This window comes from Monodelphis domestica, chromosome 7 (genome assembly GCF_027887165.1).
Source record: "Monodelphis domestica isolate mMonDom1 chromosome 7, mMonDom1.pri, whole genome shotgun sequence".
NCBI classification, from domain to species: Eukaryota; Metazoa; Chordata; class Mammalia; order Didelphimorphia; family Didelphidae; genus Monodelphis; species Monodelphis domestica.
In genome coordinates, this window is record NC_077233.1 from 173,372,836 (window position 1) to 173,398,079 (window position 25,244).

A 25,244-nucleotide genomic window follows, 5' to 3' on the forward strand; every position below is an offset into this window, starting at 1 on the left:
TGGTGGTGAGTTCTGACCTTGAGTTGATTCAGGTTAGGGCATCTTAGCTGAGCCCCTTTGGAGGTCAGGCTGATTCTTTCCTCCTTCACACTCAAAACCTTACTTTCTACATTTCCTAATCTTCCCGCCCAGTACTAGCCCCTTCCTTCTTCCTTCTTCTTAATCTCCTCCACTATATCAATTAAATCACCATAAAATTTCCAGCTGAGTTTGGGTGTTTCATTAGGATTTTATAAGTAAAATCCTTGGTGACCAAATATAATTATTACATTCAGTCTCAACCATAATTTTAACCTTTACAAGATCTAGATCGAGAAACAGGAGGTCCTAGATTCAAATCTGGACTCAGACACATCCTCATTATGTGACCCTGGGCTTAACCCTAATTGCCTACCCCTTACTACCCTAATGCCTTGGAACCAATATTTAATATTGATTTTAAGATAGAAGATAAGGTTAAAAAAATTAGAGGGGACTAGAGAGATTATCTAGTAAAACCTTACCCAAATTAACAAAAATCTTGTACAACATTCCCAATAAGTAGTCATTCTAGTATTTGTTGAAATACCTGTCAGTGTTCTAAGGGAAATCACTCTTACAAAGACAAATGTCCATTCCAAGACACCTCTAATGTTTATTATACTTTTCCATATATTAAACTGAAATGTTTCACTTCCATCCATTGGTTCTGGTCTCCAGGTTCAAGCACATCAGTCCTCGTCCCTTCAGATTCTTGAAGATAGCCATCATGTTCTGACAGTTCTGTGTCTCTTCTCCAGGCTATTCAATCCAAACCTACAAAGCCTACTATGTGCCAGTGTATAATGAGCAGAAGATGCAAAGACAAAAAATCCAGTCCTTGCCCTTTAGGAGATTACATTCTAATTATAAGCACAGCCTACAAAGGTAAGGGAAATACAAATTAAGCTAAGGAAGGAGAAAATAATTAAGAAAATCTTGAAGAAGGAGAAACCTGAGCTTTAGGAAACTAAGGATTCTAAGAGCAAAAGTGAGGAAGGTCCCCCCCACCTCCACCAGGGAAGGGGGAGGGGTAGCCTGTAGGAAGACACCAAGAAGGGAGAATAGAATGTTAAATTCAGATAATAACTTGTCAGCCGGTTTGCCTAGTGAAGTGTGGAAAAAATAAGCCAACTGCCTGGAGGTCCAACTGAGGTGATTATTTTATCTGAATGGCACTTAAAGGTAGATAGATGGTACAATGAAGAGTAACAGCCTTGGAGTCAGGAAGACCTGAGTTCAAATCCAGCCTCATTTGTTCTGTGACCCTGAGCAAGTCACTCCTTCTTGTTTGCTTCAGTTCCTCGTCTGTAAAATGAGCTGGGGAAGGAAATGGTAAACCAGTCCATTATCTTGGCCAAGAAAACCCCAAATGGAGTCAGGAAGTATCAAATACAACAGAAATGACTGAACAACAAGAGACACCTCCTGGGACTTTGGGGGAGGGGGAAACTTCAGTAACATTATTTTGTCTCTTTTGTGAAGGATAAATTAATAGTAATAACAACAATAATAAATGGCATTTATATAGCACTTTGTTTGCAAAGCACTTTACAATCACTACCTCACTTGGTTCTCATAACCACTTTGGGATATAGGTACTATTATCCCCATTTTATAGTTGAGGAAACTGAAGTACTTACATGACTAGTCCAGGATCACACAGCTATTTTGTGTCTGAAGTGGAATTTTAATTCGTCTTTCTGACTCCAGGACCAGTGTGTCACCAACAAAAATAAACCTGAGATAAGAAAACCTCCAAAGAAAGGTGGACATTATCACACTGTGGCAATGATACCAAGATCCTGCTTCAGGGTGAGGCTCTGCCTAAAGGGGCAGCCCTAGCATAGAGGAAAGCTGGATTTGGATTCAGAGGACTTGTGACTCTTACTTCATGCATGACTTTTAGTGGCAAAGCCCTTAACCACTCTGGTCTATTTCTTCCTCCAGAAATGAGGGGGCTGGACTCTAGGATCTCTTTCAGCCCTAAATCTATGATCCTTCAAAGGAGGAAGGGCATGCTGCTCTTAATGGACACAATGAGAACAATTCAAGAAGGAACCCACCCCAAGAAGCCTTTTCCATGGGATTCCAAATGATGTTTTGGTAACTCATTGGGGAATCTTTGGGGAATGGGATTATAGTAGTTACTTGATACAGAATATACAATGTTTATTCCTTCCCTTTCCTGTTATCTGTTGTCTGATACACTGTGGCCAGCTTACTGACAAGTGGGGAGTTGATGCTAATTTTAATCAGCCCAGAAGAGATATTTTCTCAGGTTTCCGGGTAGAAACTCAAGCTATGTCTGATCCCTTCTCCTGCCTCCTAAAATGTAATGTGGAGGTCCTAAAATATAAAAGATTTTCAGAGTTACATATAGTTTTTTGAAATTATTTTGCAAGTCTGGAGGGAGGGAAGATATGAACATTAAATTTTGAATTATTCAAAAAAGTTATTAATTCAAAATTTGGGGAGGTTTCAGGAAAAATAAGTCATTGAGGAGCCTTTTTTTCTAAAGGGTTTTCCTTTGTTTCTGGGCCTGCACATTCTTTTGGGACCCTGAGCATGATACTGCCTAACATCTCTGGGCCTAAGTTTCCTCATCTATTAAATGAGGTTGAACTAGATATATCAATGGCCTTTTCTAGCCCTGAAATAATTTTTTTTTAATCCCTCAACTCACCACAATCAATTAAGAGCTAAAGAAAGACACCTAAGGATGACTGCCATTTCTGGCAAACAAGATGGCAGGGTAAGGAACATAGAATGAATCGGGGTTTCAGCCAAAGAAAAGATAGGACAGCAGGAAGTTCTTGTCTCACTCAAATACCCTGAAGTCATAATCAGGATTATACCTAGCAACCTCTTACATTAAAGGACTGCAAGGTGTGGAATATATTATTCCACAAGGCAAAGGATCTAAGTCTATAACCAAGAATCACCTACCCAGTGAAACTGAACATTCTACTCCAGGGGAAGAAATGCTCATTTGATAAAATAGAGGACTTCTAGGCATTCCTAACTAAAGACCAGAGCTGAAAAGAAAATTCTGTAACTAAATTTAACACTCAAGAGAAACATAAAAAGTTACACAGAAAAAAAAATTCTCAAGGCACACAGTAAAATTAAACTGATCACATTCCTGCATATTCTAAGATACTTAAGATACAAAAGATAAAGTCCTTAAGATATTTAAGGTAAACAAGGGAAACAACAGAGTTAAATACTGAAGAAAGTGATAACTGAGATACTTAAGATATCTATGATACTTGAAGTACCCTAAGTTATCTAGGTACTTAGGATACTAAAGAACTTTATTACTGTTAGGGGAGTGAATAGGAACATACATAGAGAGCAGGGAGTAAGTTGAATATGACGGATGATATAAAACAAAATCAAGGGACAATAAAGAGGAATAACCTGGAAAAAGACGAAAGGAGAGAATTCGAGGGACAAATTATCTCACATGAGGAAGCACATAAGAATCAACATAGCATAGGAGAAAGGACCTACTTGCACAAAAATATCCTAGCAGCTCTTTTTGTGGTGGCAAAGAACTGGAAACCAAAGGGATGTCTATCAATTGGGGAATGACTAAATAAGTTGTGGCAAATTAATGGAATACTATTGTGCCATAAGAAATGATAAATAAGATGATTCAAAATCCTGTAAAGACTTATAGAAGTGATACAAAGTGAAGTAAGCAGAACCGGACAATGTTATATGCAGTAACAGTAATAATGTATAATGATCAACTGTAAATGACTTCATCACTATCAGCATTGTGTATAATTGAAAATGTCACCCTAAAAAGAACTACATTTCCCAGGAGCCCACTGACTTCCTGAAGACAGGTGATATTAGGCAAAGACGTGAAGGGTCCCACTTCTTTCCTTCCTGTCCCGAGCTTGGTGGTGTTAAGGTGAGTGTTTGAACTGGCTGATCAGCCATGGGCACGTGGTCTTTATTTTGTATCTTCTTTATTCCTTGATTTCTAATGATCATTAATAAATCTCTTAAAATATAATATTTTTATTATTGAGATTTTAATTTTAACTTTTACAATTGCAAGGATCCAGGACAACTCCAAGGGACTCATGACAAAAAAGGTTATCCACTGCCATAGAGGGAACTGACAGAACCCGAATACAGATTGAAGCATACCATTCTTCACTTTATTTCCTACGTGAATTTTTGTCTAGTATAAGTAATATGTAATTCTTTTACAACATGACAACTATGGAAACATGTATTGTATAACACATGTACAACCTATATTCATATTACCTGCCTTCTTGGGGAAGGGGGAAAGGTAGGAAGAAGGGAGGGAGAGAACCTGGATTGCAAAATGTCAAAAAATGATTATTAAAAATTGTATTGAACTATGCCTTGGGCAGCTAGGTGGCTCAATAGATAGAGAGCCAAGCCTGAAGACAGGAGGTCCTAGGTTCAAATCTAACCTCAGATACTTCCTAGCTATATAACCCTGAGAAAGTCACTTAACCCCAGTTGTCTAGCCCTTCTACTTTGGAATCTATACTTGGTATCAATTTAAGACAAAAATAAGGGTTTAAAAAAACAACTATGCCCAAAGGACTATAAAACTGTGCATACTCTTTGATCCAAATACCATTACTAGGTCTATATCCCAAAGAGATCAAAGATGGAGGAAAGGATTTCCTTGTACAAAAATATTTATAGCAGCTCTTTTTATAGCAAAGTATTGGAAATTGAGGGGATGTTCATAAAAGGGAGAATAGCTGAACAAGTTATACCATATGATTGTAATGGAATACTATTGTGCTATAAGAAATTACTAACAGGATGATTTCAAAAAAACCTGGAAAGACTTACATGAACTGATGCAAGGTGAAGTGAACAGAACCAGAAGAACATCGTACATAGTAATAGCAATACTGTATAATGAACGACTGAAAATAACTTAGCTATTCTCAGCAATACAATGATCTAAGACAATTCTAAGGGACTTAGGATGAAAAATGCTCTCCACCTCCAGAGAAAGAACTTATAGCATCTGAATGCAATTTGAAGCACACTATTTTTCACTTTATTTTTTCATGGGCTTTTTTTGGTGGTGTTTTTTTTTCACATGAAAAAATTGGAATTGTTTTGCATAATGGAAATGTATAACTGATAGCAAATTGCTTACCATCTGTGAGAGGAAGGATCACAGAGGGAGAGAATTTAGAACTCAAAAAACAAATATTAAAAACTGTTTTTATATGTAATGGAGGTGGGGAGGGGATTAAATACATATTTTTGAAGTTCACAGACCTCAAGTTAAGAATCTTTGTTCTAGGAATAAGGAGTAGGAAAGCAGCTATATGGGAAAGATGGAAGATTGTAACAAGCAGGACCTCTTCTCAGTATCCTACCTTGGGGATCTATCTATCTCAATTCCAACTCACTCTTTCTTTCCTTCTGCTGGCCCCATGAAGTGGCCTCCCAACTCTGCCTTCCCTATAAAACACAGCATCTACTGCTTCTGACATGCAACTTCCTGATCCACTGTGACAAAGAAGGTAGCCCTAGTTTCTTCTAGCTCCCCTGTTTTTGAAGAAAACACAAAGCCCATCTAGAACTTTCCATGGGTTTTTATTGTTAATTGTCATGGAAGAACAGTATAAAAAGTCCCTTTCCTAATACTGCATAATTATAATATTCAAGCTTGGTCTGGAAAAGAATTGGAAAAATATACCTCCCTCTCTTCATGAACTGAGTGAGGAAGGAAAACTGGATATGAAATATTACAGATACTGTCATACATGGTCAGTTTTGCCAAGTTACTTTTTTCTCTCTTTTTTTAAAGCTTTTTCCAAGAGATGGATCATAGAGGAGGAATAATGGGAGGGAAATATTAAAAAGGCATTAACAAAAATGATAAAATTTTTAACCTACCAAATCACAGCTACTTGATATGGGTGGTCTTTGGGTATACAAAGGACTTCAGAAGTATTCATTCCAATCTGAGGGTTTAGAAAATCTTTTATTTCAATCACTCTATTGCAAATATTATGGAAATAGGTTGTGAACAATGATACACATATAACCTAGTGGAATTGCTTGTCAACTCTGGAAGTGGGGAGAGAAGAGGGGAGGAAAAAAAGATGAATCATGTAACCATGGAAAAATACTCTAAATAAATTTTAAAATGAAATAAATAACAAAAGAAAATCTTCCATTTCATTGAATGGATATGTAAAGATTAAAATTTAGGGGAGACTGAGGCAGGTAGAAATTAGTTTCTCTCTGCAAGGAGTATTATATTTTTTAGAGGTTTATTAGAGATTAAGGATTAAAAGAAATAAAGGATAAAAAATGTGTGCCTAGGCCAGAGAGGCCTAGACAAGATAATCTCACATCATGGAAGAGCCGCGTCTGCTCCAAAACGGAAGTCCAAAAGAGACCACAAAAGCCTTTGCAATCAGGTTAAATCCCTTCTCAATCTCAGCCCACCTCAGAATTCCATGAGATTACAAAGCATTTTGGGGAAGTGGAGCAAGGGCTTGTGGGGATTGAAGTCCAGAGTTCGAGTCTATTTTTTACAGATGTCCATCAGTTGGGGAATGGCTGAAAAAATTGTGGTATATGTTAGTAATGAAAGACTATTGTGCTATGGAAAATGATAATAAGCAAAATGATTTCAGAAAAAGCTGGTAAGATCTATGGGAACTGATGTAGAGCAAAATGAGCAGAACTCTCAGAGAACATAATACACAATGACAGCAATACTAAATGATGATTATCTGTGAAAATTTCTCTCAGCAATCTGGGGTGTCCTGAAAGACTTATGACAAGGAATGTTATCCACCTCCAGAGAAAGAACTGCTGGAGTTGTCTTTCCCATCAGTATATCTGGTTTTACTTGGGGGGTTTGGTTATGTATGAGTGTGCTCTTACAACAATGACCAATATGAAAGTGTATTTTGCATGACAATAAAAAAAGAAAATGTTCCATTTCTATCTGGAAAATACTCCTTGACACTAGATTAGCAATGAAGCAGAAAACATCATTCTAATGAATGCCAGGGTTCTCTCAGCCTTGCCCACCCACCCTCACACTGGTGGGTGATCCCCCAAGATCCTACCTAGTTAAGCCTCACTCTGGGGACTTAGAGCAAGGGATCATGGAGCTCTCTGACACAAGACCAGATAGTAACAAATCTCAGATAATTAATCCTGAGTCCTATCTGTGAGCCTGTAGTTCTGCCACAATGTTTAGATGGGAACTACTTCCAGGAACCAGGAACCAATCCCAAACCATTGGTATGTAATATGCTGCAAGGAAATGGAAAGATGGTCTGAAAGGGATGGGCTCTCCCCAGACCAACAGATCAGAAAAATTAAACCAGAGGGAACCATCAAATACATCCTACCTGCAGCCCATGCCCACCTATCTACAATCAGAAATACAGTTCTCACATCAATACCAGAGACTTCCTGTTGAACACTGGTTTCAGCCACAATGTCCCAATAGCAATTTCCAGAAAAGTGGTTTACCAGCTGTCTTTGTGCATTCATCCTGACAATCTTCCTAGCTTGAAAGCACCCTCTGTATCCGTTCCCGAACTTCCCTTGGTCCCAAGGACACCATCATCTCTGCAACAGTTGGACCATGCTGAAAATAATGAGAAATAAGATCCCTACCAGGATTCTCCAACTGTCTTCACAGTTAGAGAGAGACCACTTGCTATATTGGTTAGTCTTTCTCAACATTTAAGAGTTTAAAAGATTAGAGGAAGGATTCTGAGGAAAAGTCAAGTCAAACTGACCTGCTGTCCAGTAAGTGCCACCCGAAGAAGTTTCATCATTCTGACATACTCGACACCTTCTGTCTTCTCTGATAGTTTTTTCAGCTCTTGGTTCAACACCTCCTGAGTGAGAGATATGCCAGGTGTTTCCAACAACCTAGAAGAAGTCCAACTAATTTATTAGGTCTCCCATGGACTTTGGAGGGAGTTTCCTGAAAGAGGGGCCCAAGGAAAGGAATAAAGTTGGTGGAAATTTCCCAGAAGGCTCTCCCTCAAATACAATGGAAGACATGTCAAGTTTAGAACAACTTTGAAAATAAGCCTACTGTGATAGAATCCAATCTAGTTAAGTATGAGAAGTTTTCTAAAAGAAGGACCCAGAAAGACAATCTCCTGTGAATTATTACATTCTTCCAAAGGTAGGAAACAACAGGACACAGGGTGATCAAAACCAAGAAAAAGAATTCATTTCTATGCCAGGAAGGGGTAGTAAAAAGGGACACCACCAGAAGTCAGAAAAATGCAAGGGCTTCAGAGCAGAGGAGTAAGTCAGTCAATTCAATAAAAAAGAAAAATTATAGCTTCTGAGGAATTACTTGAAGCAGAGATTAGCCAAAAACACCCTGGCAAAGATGGCTGAGATGACTCATCACACAATCTCCTCTGAGGTGGATCTTGGGATCAAAGCTATCTTCCCCATGTCTCCCCTCCTTTTCACAGCTAAACTGCTTGAGAAGACTCTCTAGTCAGTACCTTCACTTCATTTCCTCTTGGCAATCTGGCATCTAACCTCATGATTCAACTGCAACTGATCTCTCCAAAGTTATCTGGAATCTCTTAACTACCGGATAATCTAATGGCCTTTTCTCAGGCTTTATCCTTTTTGATCTTTGTAGCCTTGAACACTGCTGACTGCTCTTTTCTCCTTCTTACTTCTTCTCTTTAGACTTTTACTCTCTTCTGATTCTCTTCCTTCCTTCCTTTCCTGCTCCTTCTCAATTTCCTTTGTTGAACCTTCATTCCAAATCACACCCAGTAAACATGAGGATCCTCCAAGTCTCTGTCCAAGGTCCTCTTCTCTTCTCCCTCTGCCATTTTACTCAGTGATCTCACTGGGTTCCATGTATTCAACCCTCATCTCTATGCAGATAATTCTCAAGATCTATTTGTCTAGCTCTAACCTCTCTCCTGATCTCTAAGTCTCATATCTCCAATTACCTACTAATCATCTTAAACTGGATGTCCCATAGATACCTTTATTCTTTTTTTAAACCTTTGCCTTCCATCTTAAAATCATTACTATACATTGGTTCTAAAGCAGAAGAGCAGTAAGGGCTAAGCAGTGGGGATTAAGTGACCTGCCCAGGATCACACAGCTAAGAAGTATCTGAGATCAAATTTGAGCCCAGGACCTCCCATTTCTGACCTGGTTTTCAATCCACTAAGTCACATAGCTGTTCCCTCCCATAGATGTTAAATCAACATGTGAAAAATTGAACTCATCTTTTCTTCAAAACCTTCCCCCTCTTCTTAAACTCCCTATTAGGGTTGTTGGGGTTTTTTTGTTGTTTTACTGTGTTTTTTTTAAATAACCCTTGTCTTCTGTCTTGGAATTAATACTGTGATTTGGTTCCAAGGCACAAAAGCTGTAAGGGCTAGGCAATTAGAGTTAAGTGATTGTCTAGGATCACACAGCTAGAAAGTATCTAAGGCCAGATTTGAACCCAGCTCCTCCCAACTCCAGGCCTGGTGTTCTAACGACTGTGCCATCTAGCTGCCCCTTAATAAATGTTTATCAACCTAACTGAATTACCTAACTACAAATCAAGAGACCTAACTCAAATTCCCACTCTGCTGCTAACTAGCTGGATGATCAAAGGGCAAATCACTTCATTTTTTTGGACCTTAATTCTCTTATGTATAGAATGAGAGGATGAATGGGGTAACCTCTAACATGCTTTTTATTACCTCTAACATTCTTTTATTGCCTAAGTTCATCTTGGATTCTATGAGCCAGCTACCTCAAATGATTCTCTAGAGCTTTAGTTCAATTCAAGAAGTATTAATTAAGCAACTTCTCCCATGGGCCAGGACTCATGCTAAGTACTGTTGTTAACAAAGACAAAAATGAAACCATCCTGCCACTTTTCTAGGAGACACTTGACTGTAAGCAGTCACAAAGAGAATCTGGGACATACTAGATAAGACTGGAAAATAGAATGGGGAAGGAACTTTTAAAGAACTTCCCGTTTTGGGGCATTTCTGTGTTTGCTTTGTATCTGAGTAGAAATCACCAAAAAAAACCTTGAAATATAACCACATGATAGAGGTCAGTGACCAGCACTGGTTTACAAGGCAGGAGGCCTGGTATCTGGTGATTATCTCTTTCACCAACTTTGAACTTTAATGCCTCCAAAGGGGACAGAAGGATTATTCTATTTATCATCTGTGCCCCAGAGATATTCAGAGGCATTCTCATTAAATTAGGTGTGGCCTGTGCCCTGGGCGCCTCAGGACAAATAAAGTCACTTTGTTAGCCTGTTCCTCACAGTTTCACTAGTTATGAACTGTGCTAGTAGCCATTCTGGTCCCAAAACTAAAGAAAGAAGAGAAGGATGGGGACCCAGAGGCTAAGCTGGGCACTCACCCCAGGACCAGCTTAGCAATCACATCCAGTTCTCCTGAGATGGTCTGAAGCTGTGCTCTGGCCACAGCAGGGCGCGTCCACAGGTAGGAATACGCCGGTGAGACCAAGTCCTTCAAGCGACTGATGCGCCCCTAGAAAGAAAAAGATGAGAAAAAGATAATCACAGAGCTGTCAGAAAGGAACCTCAGGAATAAATCTCTAAGGAAGTCTGGGCAGCATAGGGTGCTCAAAAAGGAATAGCCCTTTGCTTCTTTGTATTGCCTTGGGGCACAAAGAGGAAGGACTCTAACATCCATGGGACCCCCACCAATGCATACCTGTCCATACCTGTCCTAGCAAAAGAATTCTGTCTATGGATGCGTCACTGAGGACATCCCTGTCCTCCAGCTGCTCTCCATATACCTCCTCCACCATGACCCGAACCTCTTTCACAAGCTGGAGCCTCTGAGCCTTATCATTCAACAATCGAATCAAATGCAGCCTATAGGAGAGATGAAGTTACAGATCTGCTCCAGCAAGAGAAAGGAGATGTGAAGGGAGTAGGAAGAGAGAGGATACAAGAAAAGATTGGGGTGAAGTGAAGGAACCTGATGGCATACAGGAAGTGACTAAAGAATGCAAAAAAAAAGGGAATGTGGGGTACACCAAACTAATCCTCCATGCCCAGTGAAGGAGATAGGAGTTTCTTTTCTTTTTACAGATGGAAAAGTAAGGACTATACAATCAAGTGACATTTTTGAGGAACTATCACAAGTGACATTTTTGAGGATTGCTGTTTTTTGGCTCCTAGGATATCCTAGGCTACAGTTATTGCAGGGGAAAGTCAGGAACAAGGATTTTTGTGACTCAAAATGGCAGAAATATCCTGGAGATCAGGCTGACAGGCCTTTATGAATAAATAACATTATGACATAGAACTGGGAGTCAGGAGCCCTGAGTTTCATTGGCAAATCTATAACTGCTTTGTCAAAAATCATCCTTGTTTCCTCCCCAAGACTACTGTCCCTCCTCAAAGTATCAGGAAGCTTCTAGACCCTCACAACCAACTCATCATGCTTCACCTTACACTATTACTACTCAGGCTAGACTAGGCCCATCCTTTTTGTGAGTTAATAGCCATATAACAAAAAAGGCAAAAAGGACTCAGAATAAGAAGACAAACTAAGAATTCTACTTCTTAATGTTTGGGAACGATTACCATTCTGAAATCTGCCTTTTCTAACAGTCATACAATAAATAATATGCCATCATTGCCACTTCATCTAAATAATTTAATAAACATCTGTAGTGTGCTTATACCAAGAAAGCTGAAAGGTACCATTAGAAATATTTAATAAACAAAATTCAAAATAGCTAAATCACAGTGTTCATGAACAAACTAGAGAAAAAAAAAGAAATGAGATTTCCAGTTCCTTAAGTAAATCTGATTAAATGAGAAATATTTTTTAACATTAGTCACCAGTAGAGGAATTTATTTTGTTTGACTACATATATTTGTTCCAATGGTTTTCCCCCCAATGGAGTAAGTGGCAAGGAGAGAAAATAAAAACTTGCTCACTGAAAAATACACTTAAATTTTAAGATAAATAAATCTCATCCTCCAGAGGTCTCACTCAAACATATAGCCAGCTCTCAACTGAAATAAGAAAACTGGCCCAGGGAAAGCTCTCCTTTGAGAAAGTCATCCTTCCAAAAGAGACCTGGTCTATACTACCCACCTGTTATATTCAGGAAGTTTCTCCAGATCCAGAAGGGCTGAGTGGGTGCTGACCCCAGTTAAGTCAAACTGTTCTATCAACTCTGGCAGCGTCCTCCCCATCTGGTTCCCTGCAAATCAGTCAGGCCTGTCAGGATAGTACACTCTTCCTGGGCAGTCAGATTCCTTTCCCTTTCTAAACTGTAGGTTCATTCCCAAAACAGACCAGGCTGCCTATTAGTACATTTTCAATAATTCTTCCTAATAAGATGAGATCCATCCTGCTGTTCTTATTGATTCCCATTCACAGCCCCAAGCCAAGAATTCAGGCCAGACTCTAAGAAAGTTAGTTCCAAGGGATTCTCAGACTCTAAGACAGAAGGTAAAAAAGTCCTTGAGTCATGAAAATCTGCCTCCCCTCACCTCATCCCATCACCACAGTACCTGCAAATCCTGAGCCATAATTAGTGATGATGTCTAACAAAGTCTCTGGGAGAAAGCCAGCTGAAGCAAAGTGTTCCAGGAAGATGTCCCCTTGCCGCTTAGACAACTTGCTGCCATCCTTATTGAGAAGCAGAGGCAAATGGGCAAAGTGGGGTGGCTCCCAACCCAGGGCCCTGTATAAAAGCAGATGCTTGGCAGTAGAGACAAGCCACTCCTTGCCTCGAAGGACATGGCTGATGCCCATATGATGGTCATCAACCACACAGGCCAGGTGATAGGTGGGGAAGCCATCGCTCTTCAGGATCACAGGATCACCCTCAACACTGGCTACTTCGTGCCGATTCCAGCCATATACCAGGTCCTGGAAAGTCTCAGCTCCCTCCTCTAGACGGAAGCGGATAGTTGGCTTAGACCCCTCTGCCAGTTTCCTGGCTACATGCTCAGGATTCAAGTGTCGGCACCGATTGTCATACCTGATGAAATGTCATGGAAAAATATTTTCAGTCTGGAAGCCCCCAAGTCCAGGGGACCCCAACTGAGCTTGAACTGATTAACATTAATTAGATGAGGCTAGATTATATCTCATAAGAACTGTAGAGAAATACAATATGGATTTACAATACATGACTACATTGATATAAATGGAAAGAACCAGAAAACAATCAAAATGGAATATTGCAGTTATAAAGAACACGCTTTTGCCTGCCAAGAAATAGCCTATATCAAATTGCTTGTCCCCTCAAAGAGAAGGGAGGTAGGGGAAGGAAGGGGGGGGGGGGGGGAGAGAGAGAGAGAGAAAAAAAGAGAGAGAGAGAGAGAGAATTTAGAACTCAAAATTTCAAAAAGAAATGCTAACAATTATTTTTACATGTAATTGGGAAAAAATATTAATTTTTTAAAAAAAGCATACTTGGCACCAAAGGGAAAAGATGGAAAAAACATCCCACCAACACTGCCCCTCTTCCATCCCCCATTCCCTCCTTTGCCAAAATGGATTTACAAAGGTATGAAACTATCAGATTTGGAGGGGATTGATTTTGCTAATTTTTTCCCCTTTTTTCTTCCTCTTTTAGAAAAATTCTGTTATGAGATTGCTTTCCAGGAAGGGAGAGGAAAGGAAAAAAAGAGTGATATAAAAACAAAAGATATCAATATAATAAAAATTTATTTAAAAAAGAAACCTAGTTGGGACAGTATGGTGATACAGTAGACTAAGAGCCAGGTCTAGAGAGGAAAGGTCCTGGGTACAAATGTGGCCTCAGATACTTCCTAGCTATGTGACCTTGGACAAGTCACTCAAACCCCGCTGCCTAACTAACCCTTATTGCCCTTCTGCCTTCAAACCTTCTAAGGCAGTAAGTAAGGATTAAAAAAAAAAAAGAAATATAGCAATTAAAAATGTCACACTAAAAGAACCAACTGATAAAAAGTGTCAAGAAACTTCTGGGGGGAAAAAATCAACTCTCAAGGACATATGCTGTACCGTGGTGTCTGATGATTCCTTAAGGCCTCTTTTTTCAGCAGCTCCAGTCGCTGGGGTGTACAGAAGCAACGGTAAGCAGCCCCAGTCTGCAACAGTGCCTCACTAGCTTGGGCATACAGCTCTAGGCGTTGAGACTGCAGGTAGGGCCCAGCAGGACCTCCACGTCGAGGGCTTTCATCAGGGGGAATGCCTAGAGCACAGAGTAGGAAATTAGCACTGGCCTCTAAATGCCTGGGCCCTCATAAAGCCCCTCAAAGGGCTGGGAGAGAAAGACCATAGAAGGAATCATAGGCAAAACACAGCCCACTCCCCAAGCTATATCTTGCCTCTCTTTGCTCCCAGAGGGCAAATTCATATCAACAATCACAAATATTCCTAAATATTCATAGGATGCTGGGAACATAAGAAACCTTCCCTGTCTTCACATGGCTGACCATGTAGTTGAGAAACAGGACATAACTGAAAAGAAAAGGCACAATACATGAAGTCCCTGGAGAAGCTAGGTAGCACAGTAGATAGAGAGCCAGAGCTGGAGTTGGGAGGACCTGGGTTCAAATCTGGCCTCAATCACTTCATAGCTATGTGATCCTGGACAAGTCACTTAAGCCCCATTGCCCAGCCCTTACTGAGTTTCTGCCTTGGAAAAAACTGAGTCTAAGACAGAAGATAAAGGTTTAAAAAATAAAAAATAAATGTAAAAAATGCATGAAGTCTCAAATTAGTAGTGTAGCCAGTAACCCCCCCCCCATTTATCATATTTATTTTTCTCAAATGGGGTAACAGGTATAACATGCTTTGCACATATTAAAACACAATATAAAGAACTATTTTAAAGTGCCTTATGAAGACAGAATTAACTCTCCCTTTGTCTATTTTTAGCTAATCAAATCAAGAACATAAAAGTACCCCTACATACTACCCCACTTAACCATTAGGTAAAAAAGCTCATAAGTCACTCATTAGTTCACACCCACAAAAGCCACAAGCACTGCCCCACCCTTGAGCAGTGCTAGGCAAACTGAAAGACTTCATTCAATTGGTTTCTCTGAAGGGGTTGGGGGGCAGGGGACAGGAAATGATATGGAAAAAGGGGTGTGAAAAGAGGTCCACATAGTCTGAGACTCCATTCCCTTCCTGGCGTTTGGAGAGACTGGTTCCTTGGAAAGAATCCTTCCTTGGCTTGTGGAGAAACTGGTTCGGAGATTCCTGTCTTGGCTCTGGAGAGATTCTTTCCTTGAATTCTGCATTGGCTTGTTGAAGACTACCAGACTTTCACGAGGAGATTGGGACTTGAGGAAACCCCTGCCAAGGGGGCTGAACTGTACTTCACTTTGCCTGAGAAGCACTTAGGGTTGGTAGGCTTCTTAAGGCTATCTCTTGCCTACATTTCCCACTTTCACTTTTTCTACTTCATTGTAAATAAAAACTGCTCAGTCATTTTTAAATTAAGGGATAATATTTTATAATCGGGGACCACAATACCACTGTTATAACTCTCATATTGAGTAAAAAACCAATTATATTCTTTGCAGCCGAACACATCTAGGATGTCAAATGAAAGCCATGGCACATGGCAATACAACGATCTCAATATTTAAGGAACACAAGCTGAGGGAACCCAGATGAAAATGCCCCCCTCTGTTCCAATGGAGACTGTCAATATGAGCTTTATAACAGAACCCAACCTGAATTTGAGGCTAGACCAGGAAGAAGAGGAATGCATGTGTTTTTGAAAACAACCTGCAGCCAGTAATTTAAGTAAATGTTAATCAAATCTTTTCTGTTTCACCCACTGTGATCAACTGGAAGGAAAAGTCCTCTGTTCCTCCCTATTATAACCTTCTCACTACACTGTCACTTCTATGACCAGAAATTGAGAGTATTTCCCACAGCATCAATCAATTAACAGGGACATACCTTTTTTTTTTAACTTTACCTTCTCTAAGAATTGATACAAAGTATCAGTTCCAAGGCAGAAGAGTGGAAAAGGCTGGACAAAGGGGATTAAGTGACTTGCCAAGATTCACACAGCTAAGAAGTGTCTGAGGCTAGATTTGAACCCAGAATCTCCTATCCCCAGGCTTGGCTCTCTATCCACTGAGCCACATTGCTTCCACTGGGGCTGCTCTTTCCAAAGGCCCTTCCCTTCACCTGGCTCAATCTTTGCTCCTCCCTTTCCCCACCCACAGAATATTTGGGAGAGGAAAGGAGTAACTGGGGAAACTTTTCTAGATCTCAGTGAATTGCACACCTTGGGGTCTCTCCAGGGTTGAATATCTGGGAAGCAATTCAGCCCAACCTTATATTTATTCCCTTTCTAGAGAGGGCTATCTGCTAACCTAAAGATCTCCCCTACCAACATAGCCAACATTCTCCTAACCCCTTCCTCTCAGAAATTCCAAAGTTATTTTTCTTTAAATCACAGCTCACAGGAAGGCCTCCTGTGGCCCCTCTTACTTCTCCAAAGGCTGCAGGTAGAAGCTGGTTCCACAGCTGGTTACTACAATTCTTACTTGGGAAAAAAAAAACTTGGAAGACCCTGGAAGAAATTGTCCATATCACTCCTGGTCATACCTGCCCATTCCAACATATCCTCAATGTTCTCTGCAGCCCCAGGCACCAGGCGAGTTTGATCTGTGTCTTCCAACCTTAAGATGAAACTCCCTTTGTATTTCTTGGCAAAGAGGTAGTTGTATAAGGCAGTGCGTAGGCCTCCCAAATGCATGAAGCCTATTTAGAAGGAGGAAAAAAAACCTTAAAGTTAGGCTAAGCAAAAAACTAAAATGTGTAAACATTCCAACTTCTAAAGCCCATGCACATACACCACTGGGCATATATATGCAAGAGGTCAAAGACAAAAGACCCTTTATATGCCAAAATATTTAGAGCAGCATTTTTTTTTTGAAGTAGCAAATATCTTGGGGCAAAGCAGGCATGTCTATCAACTAGAGAGGAGCTAAACAAACTGTCAAGTGAAGAGACTGTAATATTACTCCAACCTCAAAAGTGATGATGATGATTACAGAAGAGACAGAGAGTGAAGTAAGTAGAACCAGGAAAACAAAATACACAACCACCACCAAAACCCTAACTGAACTCTGCAAATTACAATGATCAAGCTTGGCCATAAAGAAGAGAAAATGGACACAGCCCCCTTCTTTGCCATTAAGTCTATGGATGTGGGGTAGTGTATATACTATCAGACCCAACTGATGTGTTATAAACTGCTCTTTTTTCCCCCGTCATTCATTGCAATGAGATAGATTTCTAGGCAGGAAAGGGAAGAAGTCTCATGGAATCAAAGAGTTAGGGCTGGAAGTCACTTTAAAAGACCATCTAGGCAAATCTTTTTTTTTTTTAATTCTCACTTTTTGTCTTAGAATCAATGCTAAGTATTGGTTACAAGGTATAGGAGTGGTGAGGGCTAGGTAAAAGATTTAATGACTTGCCCAGAGTCATGCTGTAATGAAACGTTTAAAGTAAAATTTGAACCCAGGACCTCCAGTCACCCAGGTCTGTCTATCTACTAAGTCACCTAACTGCTCTAGGCATACCTATTTCAAGATAATAGGGTTTAAAACAAAAGATTGGTTTCCATGTTTTTTTTTTAAAAGGAAATTGAACAAGGGGGCAGCTAGACAGCTCAAAGGATTCAGAGCCAGGCCTAGAGATGGGAGGTCCTGGGTTCAATTCTGGATTCAGGCATTTCCTAGCTATGTGACCCCAGGCAAGTCACTTAACTCCCATAGCCTAGCCCTAACCATTCTTCTGGGAACCAACACAGTATAAATTCTAAGATAGAAGGGTTTTTTAAACAAACAAAAAAAAAGGAAACTGAACAAAGTTCAAAAAGTTAACAGCAAAAATATTGGTAGAGATCTCTCTCTATGGAACTATGTGGTGCTGTTAAATAATCTCAAAGGACAGTAAGATGATATCTGTATAAAGTTCCAACTCCCAAAATTGCTACATATTTCTACTTGATTGTAAACTCCTATCATTCTAACTCTTCCTATGCCTCATCCTTCCTAACCCTATTCTTGGCTCTCATCAAGACTTCCAATCTCCCTGTCTTTCAGAATTTTCTAAGGATATTAGCCATGCTCTGACTTTATGTTCTTCCCTGTACAATCTGTACCCTATATGTTATCAATTCTACATTGTCCTCTGCCTCTAATTTCCCTTGTCTTATTGCTACTTCTCTTTCTGATCTAAGACTGCATTACTCCCATTCCTCCCACATTCCTACTCCCTTGGGGCTAAATGAAGCTGGAATTAAGTCACACAATTGTGCTAATAAGTACATTATAAACTCACATTATCCAACTTAAATGGGGCACTCAGTACACAGCAAGACAGTTCTTTTTATTCACCCTTAATTGATTCCTATTTCACACATTTCTCCTCTTCAAGTGTCACACACCTCTCCCTTTCGATCTCATGATGCTGTCAACATGGAATCTAGGAATCCCAAATTTGTGGTCTAGTGGGATCTGATGAACCCCAAGTTTCAGGATTAGTTTATAGGTTGGAGACCCCAAAGTTTGTACTTGTTCCCTGTTCCCATGGGAATCTACCCTGAAGGGAATCCCAGGCTGGCAGTTTTAGACTGAGTGGTGGACCCTTAGCTGAATGACAGTCTCAGTTGGGTGGGACTAAGCATATGCTAAGGACCTCTTTGTCTTAGGTAGTCTCCCCTATTGTATCAAAGACCCTCTCCCAAGATCCACACAGGGGCAGGAACCATCCTTTAGTATCCATTGTTAGCAGCCCCTTCTCTTCCACCCTAGTTTCTGGCTATGATTCCTTTCCCAAGCTTGATTGTATTCTGTCAGTGTAGTTTGAACATTCCCATTTCCTTTGTAGCTATAGTGATGTCAATTATCTTTCCCTGCCCCTAGATTCCCCAAATGGTATAGAGGTTCCCCAAATTCTTTTATTCCCTGGAGTCGTCATCTGGTGTGGTGGCACTCCCAGAGGTCAGTGACCAGAGTGGCCAGAGTTCAATCCTTGGACTCTGTGCAGTCGTGTGTAGCACGTTGTAAACCTTAAAATTTCCCAGACCCTACTTTATAAAATTGGATTAAGACCATTCCCCATTTGGGCAGTGAACTCTACTTAAAGCAGGAATGTGAGAATTCTACTTTACCTACTTGGGTCTGCCCTAGGGGAAGATAAAGTTGTAAACTCTTTTCTGAACAATGAAAAGTACTTAAACCCATACTTTTCTTAAGCTAAGTACCTATAAAGGTCAAGCAACTTGTGAATTTACAAGGAACAAAGAACTGGAAAACTTACTCAGAGCTTTCCTGGTGTGAATTACTCAAAAATCCACACCTTCTTAGGTGTGGACTAAGAATGGGCGGTCCTTTAGAAACATCTACAGTGATTGGTAGATGTAAAGACTTAGGGGAGGTGACAGAGGAGATTTTGCCCTTAAAAATAAGAGCTCAGGGAAGAGCTGAGAAGTCATTCTGAAACATTCAGGTTGGAGAGACTCATTCTGAGGAGAATGATTCTGAAACATTCAGATGGAGGGAGCTGGTGAAAGCAGCTGAGATGCTGCTGGCCTGGTGTCATTAGAAATCCTTACTTATGTAGCATCCCAAGCATATTCACATCTATGAAATATAGATGACTGTATTACTACTGTGTCTCCAAGCATAAGGTTATACCAATGAGGCTTGTGAATGTAACCTTGAACTGGCCATGTGGCCCTTGGCTAAGACAAACTCATTAGCATGCTCGGAGTCAATTCCCCGGGAAAGCGCGGTTTGCAATGTACACGCCCAAAGGTGTTCCCTCTACCTTGCCACCCAATCTTAATTGTCTATACTTTGTGATGTGGTTACTACGTCCTTGGGAGTACCGCCCAAGCAGGACATGAATAAATTCAGAGGCAATCCCATGAACTTCCTCTTGGCCTTTCTCCCTTCCATGGAGCTCCACTGGGCTCCTCAATGACTATGTCTCTCTCTTCTTGACCTTCTCCTTCCCCGAGGCTGGAACCATCTCGGCCTGCATTCTCTATCTTAATCTCCTCAACCACCTTGTATTCCATTATCCTCATTTTCCGCCTTAAGGAAAATCATAGGGGTTGCCTGCCCTATCCAATCACTGATTTGTCCGTGTCTTTCATTTCCACCCTGGTTCTCGGTTCCTACCTCTCCTCGGGTCCCATCACAAAGGTGAGCCCCTTCCCTTGTGGGACCCTGCTGGTCAGGGAAGTCCATTAAGGAAAACCCCACAACTTAGACAGATCTTATGGTGAGTTATAAAAAACTGACTGATTTCTCTCTTAAGGCTCAGGTCTAGGCTATATTGGCTTGAGGCCCTTCATACTTATTCCTTTCTTACTCTCTCTCTCTTTCTTTGATTACTCATTGTATTGTTAATTAAAATCTCTATAAAACCCAATTGACTTGGGTATTTGAATAATTGGGAATATTTCCCTGGCAACCACCTTATATTTGATTTTAAACCCAAGACACTGTAGTGAAACATATTTCTGCGGTCAAATTTACTCACCCTCTCTTATATCTATCACAATTTATATCTTCCACTATTTTTATCACTACAGTTTAAGACCTCAACCATTTTAAATCTCACAACGTAGCTCTGTTGTCGAGGCCTACTGGCACTGAACCCCTTTTTGTCCTTGATTAAAGAGTGATTTTGACTATTTAATAGTTCTGTTTTTTCCCAGTCAACATTTTGGAGATCCCACCGAGATCCAAAGTCCTGGCTACCTGAGCCCCCCTGCTAAAGAGACTTGAGGTACCTACACAACCCATTTGGGGTTGAGTCAGGAGTTCAGTTTGCAGAGGGGCTAGGTAAGTGGCTCTTGGAGGAAGGACTCCTGGCTCACTCTTTAATTAAGGGATTGGTAAGCGGGAGTCTGTGGGGTACACAAGAGAGCAGCATAGTCCAGAGCTACCCAGGAGCATAACAGCATGTCATTGATCCCAAAAATTGAGATGGGGGCAGCTAGCAGCCCAAGGAACCACCTAATGATATGGCCGTTTTTAAGGTTTGGGCTTGATGCAAGGAAAGATTAGAGAAGATGAGAAGATGGCAGAGTCTGGCCCCAACGCATATTGGACAACATGGAGTCTAGTTCTTTCTTCTTTACCCCATACAAATCAATGGTCAAATCTTGCCATTTCTACATCTATAACATTCCTTCTCTCCACTCAAACATTTTAATTCAGGCCCTAAGATGCTTTTTTCCAAATTACTGCAACAATCTCCTCATTGGTCTCTTTGCCTCATGTCACTCCAGGACATCCAAGATAGCTAGCTACCAAAGTGATTTCCTTTAAGTATAGACCTGATCATGTCACACCCCCAATTTGAACTCCAGTGGCTCTCTATTGCCTCTAAAATAAAGTAGGAATGCTTATGTACTTAAAAAAAAAAAACAACCCTTACCTTCTGTCTTGGAATACTACGTATTCATTTCATAGTAGATGACTGGTAAGGGCTAAGCAATGGGGATTAAGTGACTTGCCCAGGGTCACACCACTAGAAAGTATCTGAGGCCAGATTTGAAATCAGGACTTCCCATCTGTAGGTCTGGCTCTTTAACCCACTGAGTCACCTAACTGCCCCACTCTTCTCTACTTTTAAAATAGGAACTCTCTGAATTCTAAAAATCCATCACAACCTGGCCCCAACCTATCTTTCCAGGATGACTGGACTTTACTCCCCTCCTACAATATGCAATTCAGCCAAGCTGGACTTCTATTTCAACATTTCTATTTCTATTTCAATCAAATACAAACTCCTGTTTGGCATTTAAAACTCATCAGGGCATTCTCTTCTTCATCTCCTCTTTACTTTCCCTTAAGAGGAATCCCCCTCTTCCTTCAAGACTCAACTCAAGTTTCTATATAAACCTTTTTCAGATTGCTTGAATGAGTAGGACTGTAGCAAGTAGAATCAGAAATTACTCACCATACAAAGCTATGTTGTTATTAATTATTTTGAATTAATTTGTATTTATTCTCTTCATCTCTGTTCTGTATACACATTGTCTCCCCCCCACCCCGCCCCTTTAGAATGTAAGTTCTGTGAGAGTAAGGATTGTTTTATTCTTTGTATTTGTATTCCCAGCACTGAGTCCACTGGTGGTGAATAAACTTGTTTATTTGGCATGCAAAGGTCCAGAATCTAGTAAGTCAGCCAATGCAGAGAGAGCATAGGTAAGAACAATAGCTTTATATTCCCCATTTTAAGATGAAAGGAACTAGAGTTAAGAAAATGTAAGTGTTCCACCAGTGTCAAACAATTCATAAGTGACTGAGGGAGGATGACAATGCTGGTTTTCCTAATTCTAAGTCTAGCATTCTATATTTCCATAACATAAAAAGCATACTTGCTCAATTTTGAAGGGGCCAAGACAACCCTATGCAGCTGCTGCACGGAAACAAAGAGGTGTACATTTTTAAGCAGAAGAGAAAAAGGTTTGGACTTGCTTTGACTAGGCGTAAAAAATGTCCCTACCTTGTTGGAATATAAAATTCTTAAATTCTACTCCTTATATCATTATCTTATTTAGCCAACCTGTGTCAAATCACTTGCATTTAGCAAAACTGAGACTAACAAGCATTTGTTTCTATTGACTTGAAGTGTCTTAAAAAGTGTATCTTTATACCACCACCAAGTCAGATTTTCATCCAATGTATTTAATTCAGAATTACAACTCTCCTGATTGATGTATTGGCTAAGTGTCACATTCCCTTGAAACTTTATCTTTTCACTTTGACTTCAGAGATGTCTTAATGTAAATGCAAGTATTCTGAATAATGCCAGATTTTCTCTTCTATGAAAGCAATGATGCAAATAGGTTCTGCTGCATCAGCCTCACACCAGCTACTTTTAGCAGCTCCATGAATTGCTCATAAGACTTCAAGAAAGAACTGGAAAGAACACATAAAATCACCCCAAAAGTCACAAAAAATTATGTGTATACAACTGCTCAACATCATTTGCGTTAGTGGGGGAAATGAAATTAAAGATACTTGTCCATACTGCATAACTGTAGCCCTTCTAAGCCATAAAATCTTCCCAGTAGAAAATTACTATGGTGTATGTTTGACTGGAAGGCTGCCCAGGAAACAATGGGAAAAGGCCTTGGAGTCTATGCAACTGGGAAGTCTTGAATAAATGACTTAAAATGTCCTGAGCCTCAGTTCATAGATTCATTGATTTAGAGCTGGAAAAAAAACAAGAGATGCCATATAGCCTAACTCCTTAGTTTTATAGATGAAGAAAATAACCCCAGAAGATAACTTTTCAAATATAGGGGTTTCTACCTCATAACATTTCTCCCTTCTATCTTCTACCTTCTATTCACATAGCCACCATCCTAGTTCAGGATCACATTACTTCTCACTAAGCTGAAGTAGTCCCAATAAGGGAAGATAATAAAATTGAAGAAGATAAAGAAGATCAATCCCTTCCTGCATTTTTAGGGAACAGACCCAGTCCCCCTACCCCCAGGAGGTCAAACAGTTAATGCAGGTGCAGACTAGACTCTAATTAGCCTAAGGATGAGAATTAGGAAGGTCAGGAAACAAAGGAACTTCAGGAATATTGAAGAGGTCAGGATGGAATGCAAGGTAATTTACAGATAACTAGGGATAAGTGATTAAATACATGTGAAAGTAAATAACCCCTGAATAACCTGAAGATTGTCCACTCATCACTGACCACACATACCTGTGTTTGTGATATGGTTTGTTTGATTGTCAAATAAAAACCTGTGTGTGAAAGGAAATAACTTTGTGTCTTGTAACCTATATAAGCTATCCTATAATGTCAGTCTGATGCAGCTTCCACTAGGAAGTCTTTCCCAGCTGGTAGATTCTTTATTAATCAATAAATAATGGTTCCAATAATTGAATTTTGGGGTGTCTGGACTTGCTTTATGAAGTGCCCCACTTCAAAGCAAACAGATCCCTATTTCCTCTAGAATTAAATCCAAACTCCTGTTTGGCATTTAAAACTCATCACAACCTTTCTAGCCTTATTACCGAATGTGGCAGGTAAATGATGAAGGTTTGAGCTTCCAGGAATATATTATTTGTTAAGCAATGCATGATAATTGCCAAAAAAATCAGGTCTTCCAAGGATCTCAGCACAGGAGGCATGAGTTCCACATATACAGGCAGAAAGGTGATAAGATTATAGGTGAAGAACAAGATACACATTTTCAGTCATGGCCAATATTGATTTGTTTGCCTGACTATACTTATTTATTACAAGTGAGGTTTTCCCTTCAGGTGGGAGGTAGACCTCATCCGAGATCAAGTAGCTCTTTTGTCTTCAGAAGCCTTTCCCAGTATATCACACCCTCCTTCAGAGGATCGAACTCCGGACCTTGAGCTTGCGAGACTGACAAATTACCTACTGCACCAAAGCTGAAGTGGATGTCTATTGTTTGGTGAAGTGGGACCTTCCCTCAGGGGGAAAACTCTCCTGTGACAGAGTAAAAACCTAGAATTTCTACCTCCCAACTAAATAAACTGGGGATTTCTAGATTTCCGCGTTGACAGGGGTCAGAGGAGCGGTTAGGGTTTCACCTGGGAAGATATTATTACTCCCCCCTCCCCAAATTACCAATCCCCTTCTTTTAAAAATTGAGATCCTTACACAGGATATATTAGTAAGTGCATTAACCACCTCACAATGAGGTTGCAAGGTTCAAATGGGAATAGTGTTCATTGCACAAACTTAACTATGCACCTACAGCATGTGCAGAGATGAAAAAGACACGATCTTTACTCCACTAGCTCAATAATTTACAAGCTCATTTGCAGGTATGTAAAGATACTAGGTAAAAATGTTGTGCATGGTAAAGCTAGGATAAATGCGTCTGGGAGTGATCCCTTCCCCTATTGGCCGTTCTTCCCTCTCCCAGGTCCTAGTGAATTTCTCTGCCACCTCCCCACCTCCCCGCCCCCCCCTCCTCCGACCTCGAATTCCTCAGGCCTGGAAACCCTAGTGATGGACAATTACCTGTGGGACTCGGGGCGAACCTGACTCTCACCGCGGAGCTCGGCGTTCCAGGGCCCCCACGGTACTCCCGCCATCGCCCCGCCCCCGAAGGCGCTCGGGCCAAGCGGGAACGAAGCTGCCCCAAGAGCAGGGCCGCCATGTGGGACTGAATGCACACGT

General features: G+C 40.5%; 1 protein-coding gene across 9 annotated transcripts; it reads right to left on the reverse strand.

The window, feature by feature from the left end:
* Positions 1 to 610: 610 nt before the first annotated feature.
* Positions 611 to 25,224, reverse strand: EARS2 (glutamyl-tRNA synthetase 2, mitochondrial). Of its 9 annotated transcripts, XM_056806089.1 has the most exons (12): positions 25,086 to 25,224; positions 16,638 to 16,793; positions 14,064 to 14,253; positions 12,581 to 13,053; positions 12,159 to 12,267; positions 10,768 to 10,921; positions 10,441 to 10,571; positions 7,815 to 7,950; positions 7,543 to 7,660; positions 5,941 to 6,008; positions 1,662 to 1,774; positions 611 to 1,338 (listed from the first exon to the last, which is right to left on the reverse strand). In XM_056806089.1, the coding sequence occupies exons 1-9, from the start codon at positions 25,222 to 25,224 to the stop codon at positions 7,577 to 7,579; spliced, it is 1,572 nt and encodes a 523-aa protein (XP_056662067.1). In that variant the 3' UTR covers positions 611 to 1,338; positions 1,662 to 1,774; positions 5,941 to 6,008; positions 7,543 to 7,576. The 9 variants fall into 9 exon arrangements, with proteins under 9 accessions (XP_056662067.1, XP_056662064.1, XP_056662066.1 ...); XM_056806086.1 differs by lacking the exon at positions 5,941 to 6,008; XM_056806088.1 differs by having other exon boundaries at positions 1,662 to 6,008.
* Between the last annotated feature and the right edge of the window lie 20 nt (positions 25,225 to 25,244).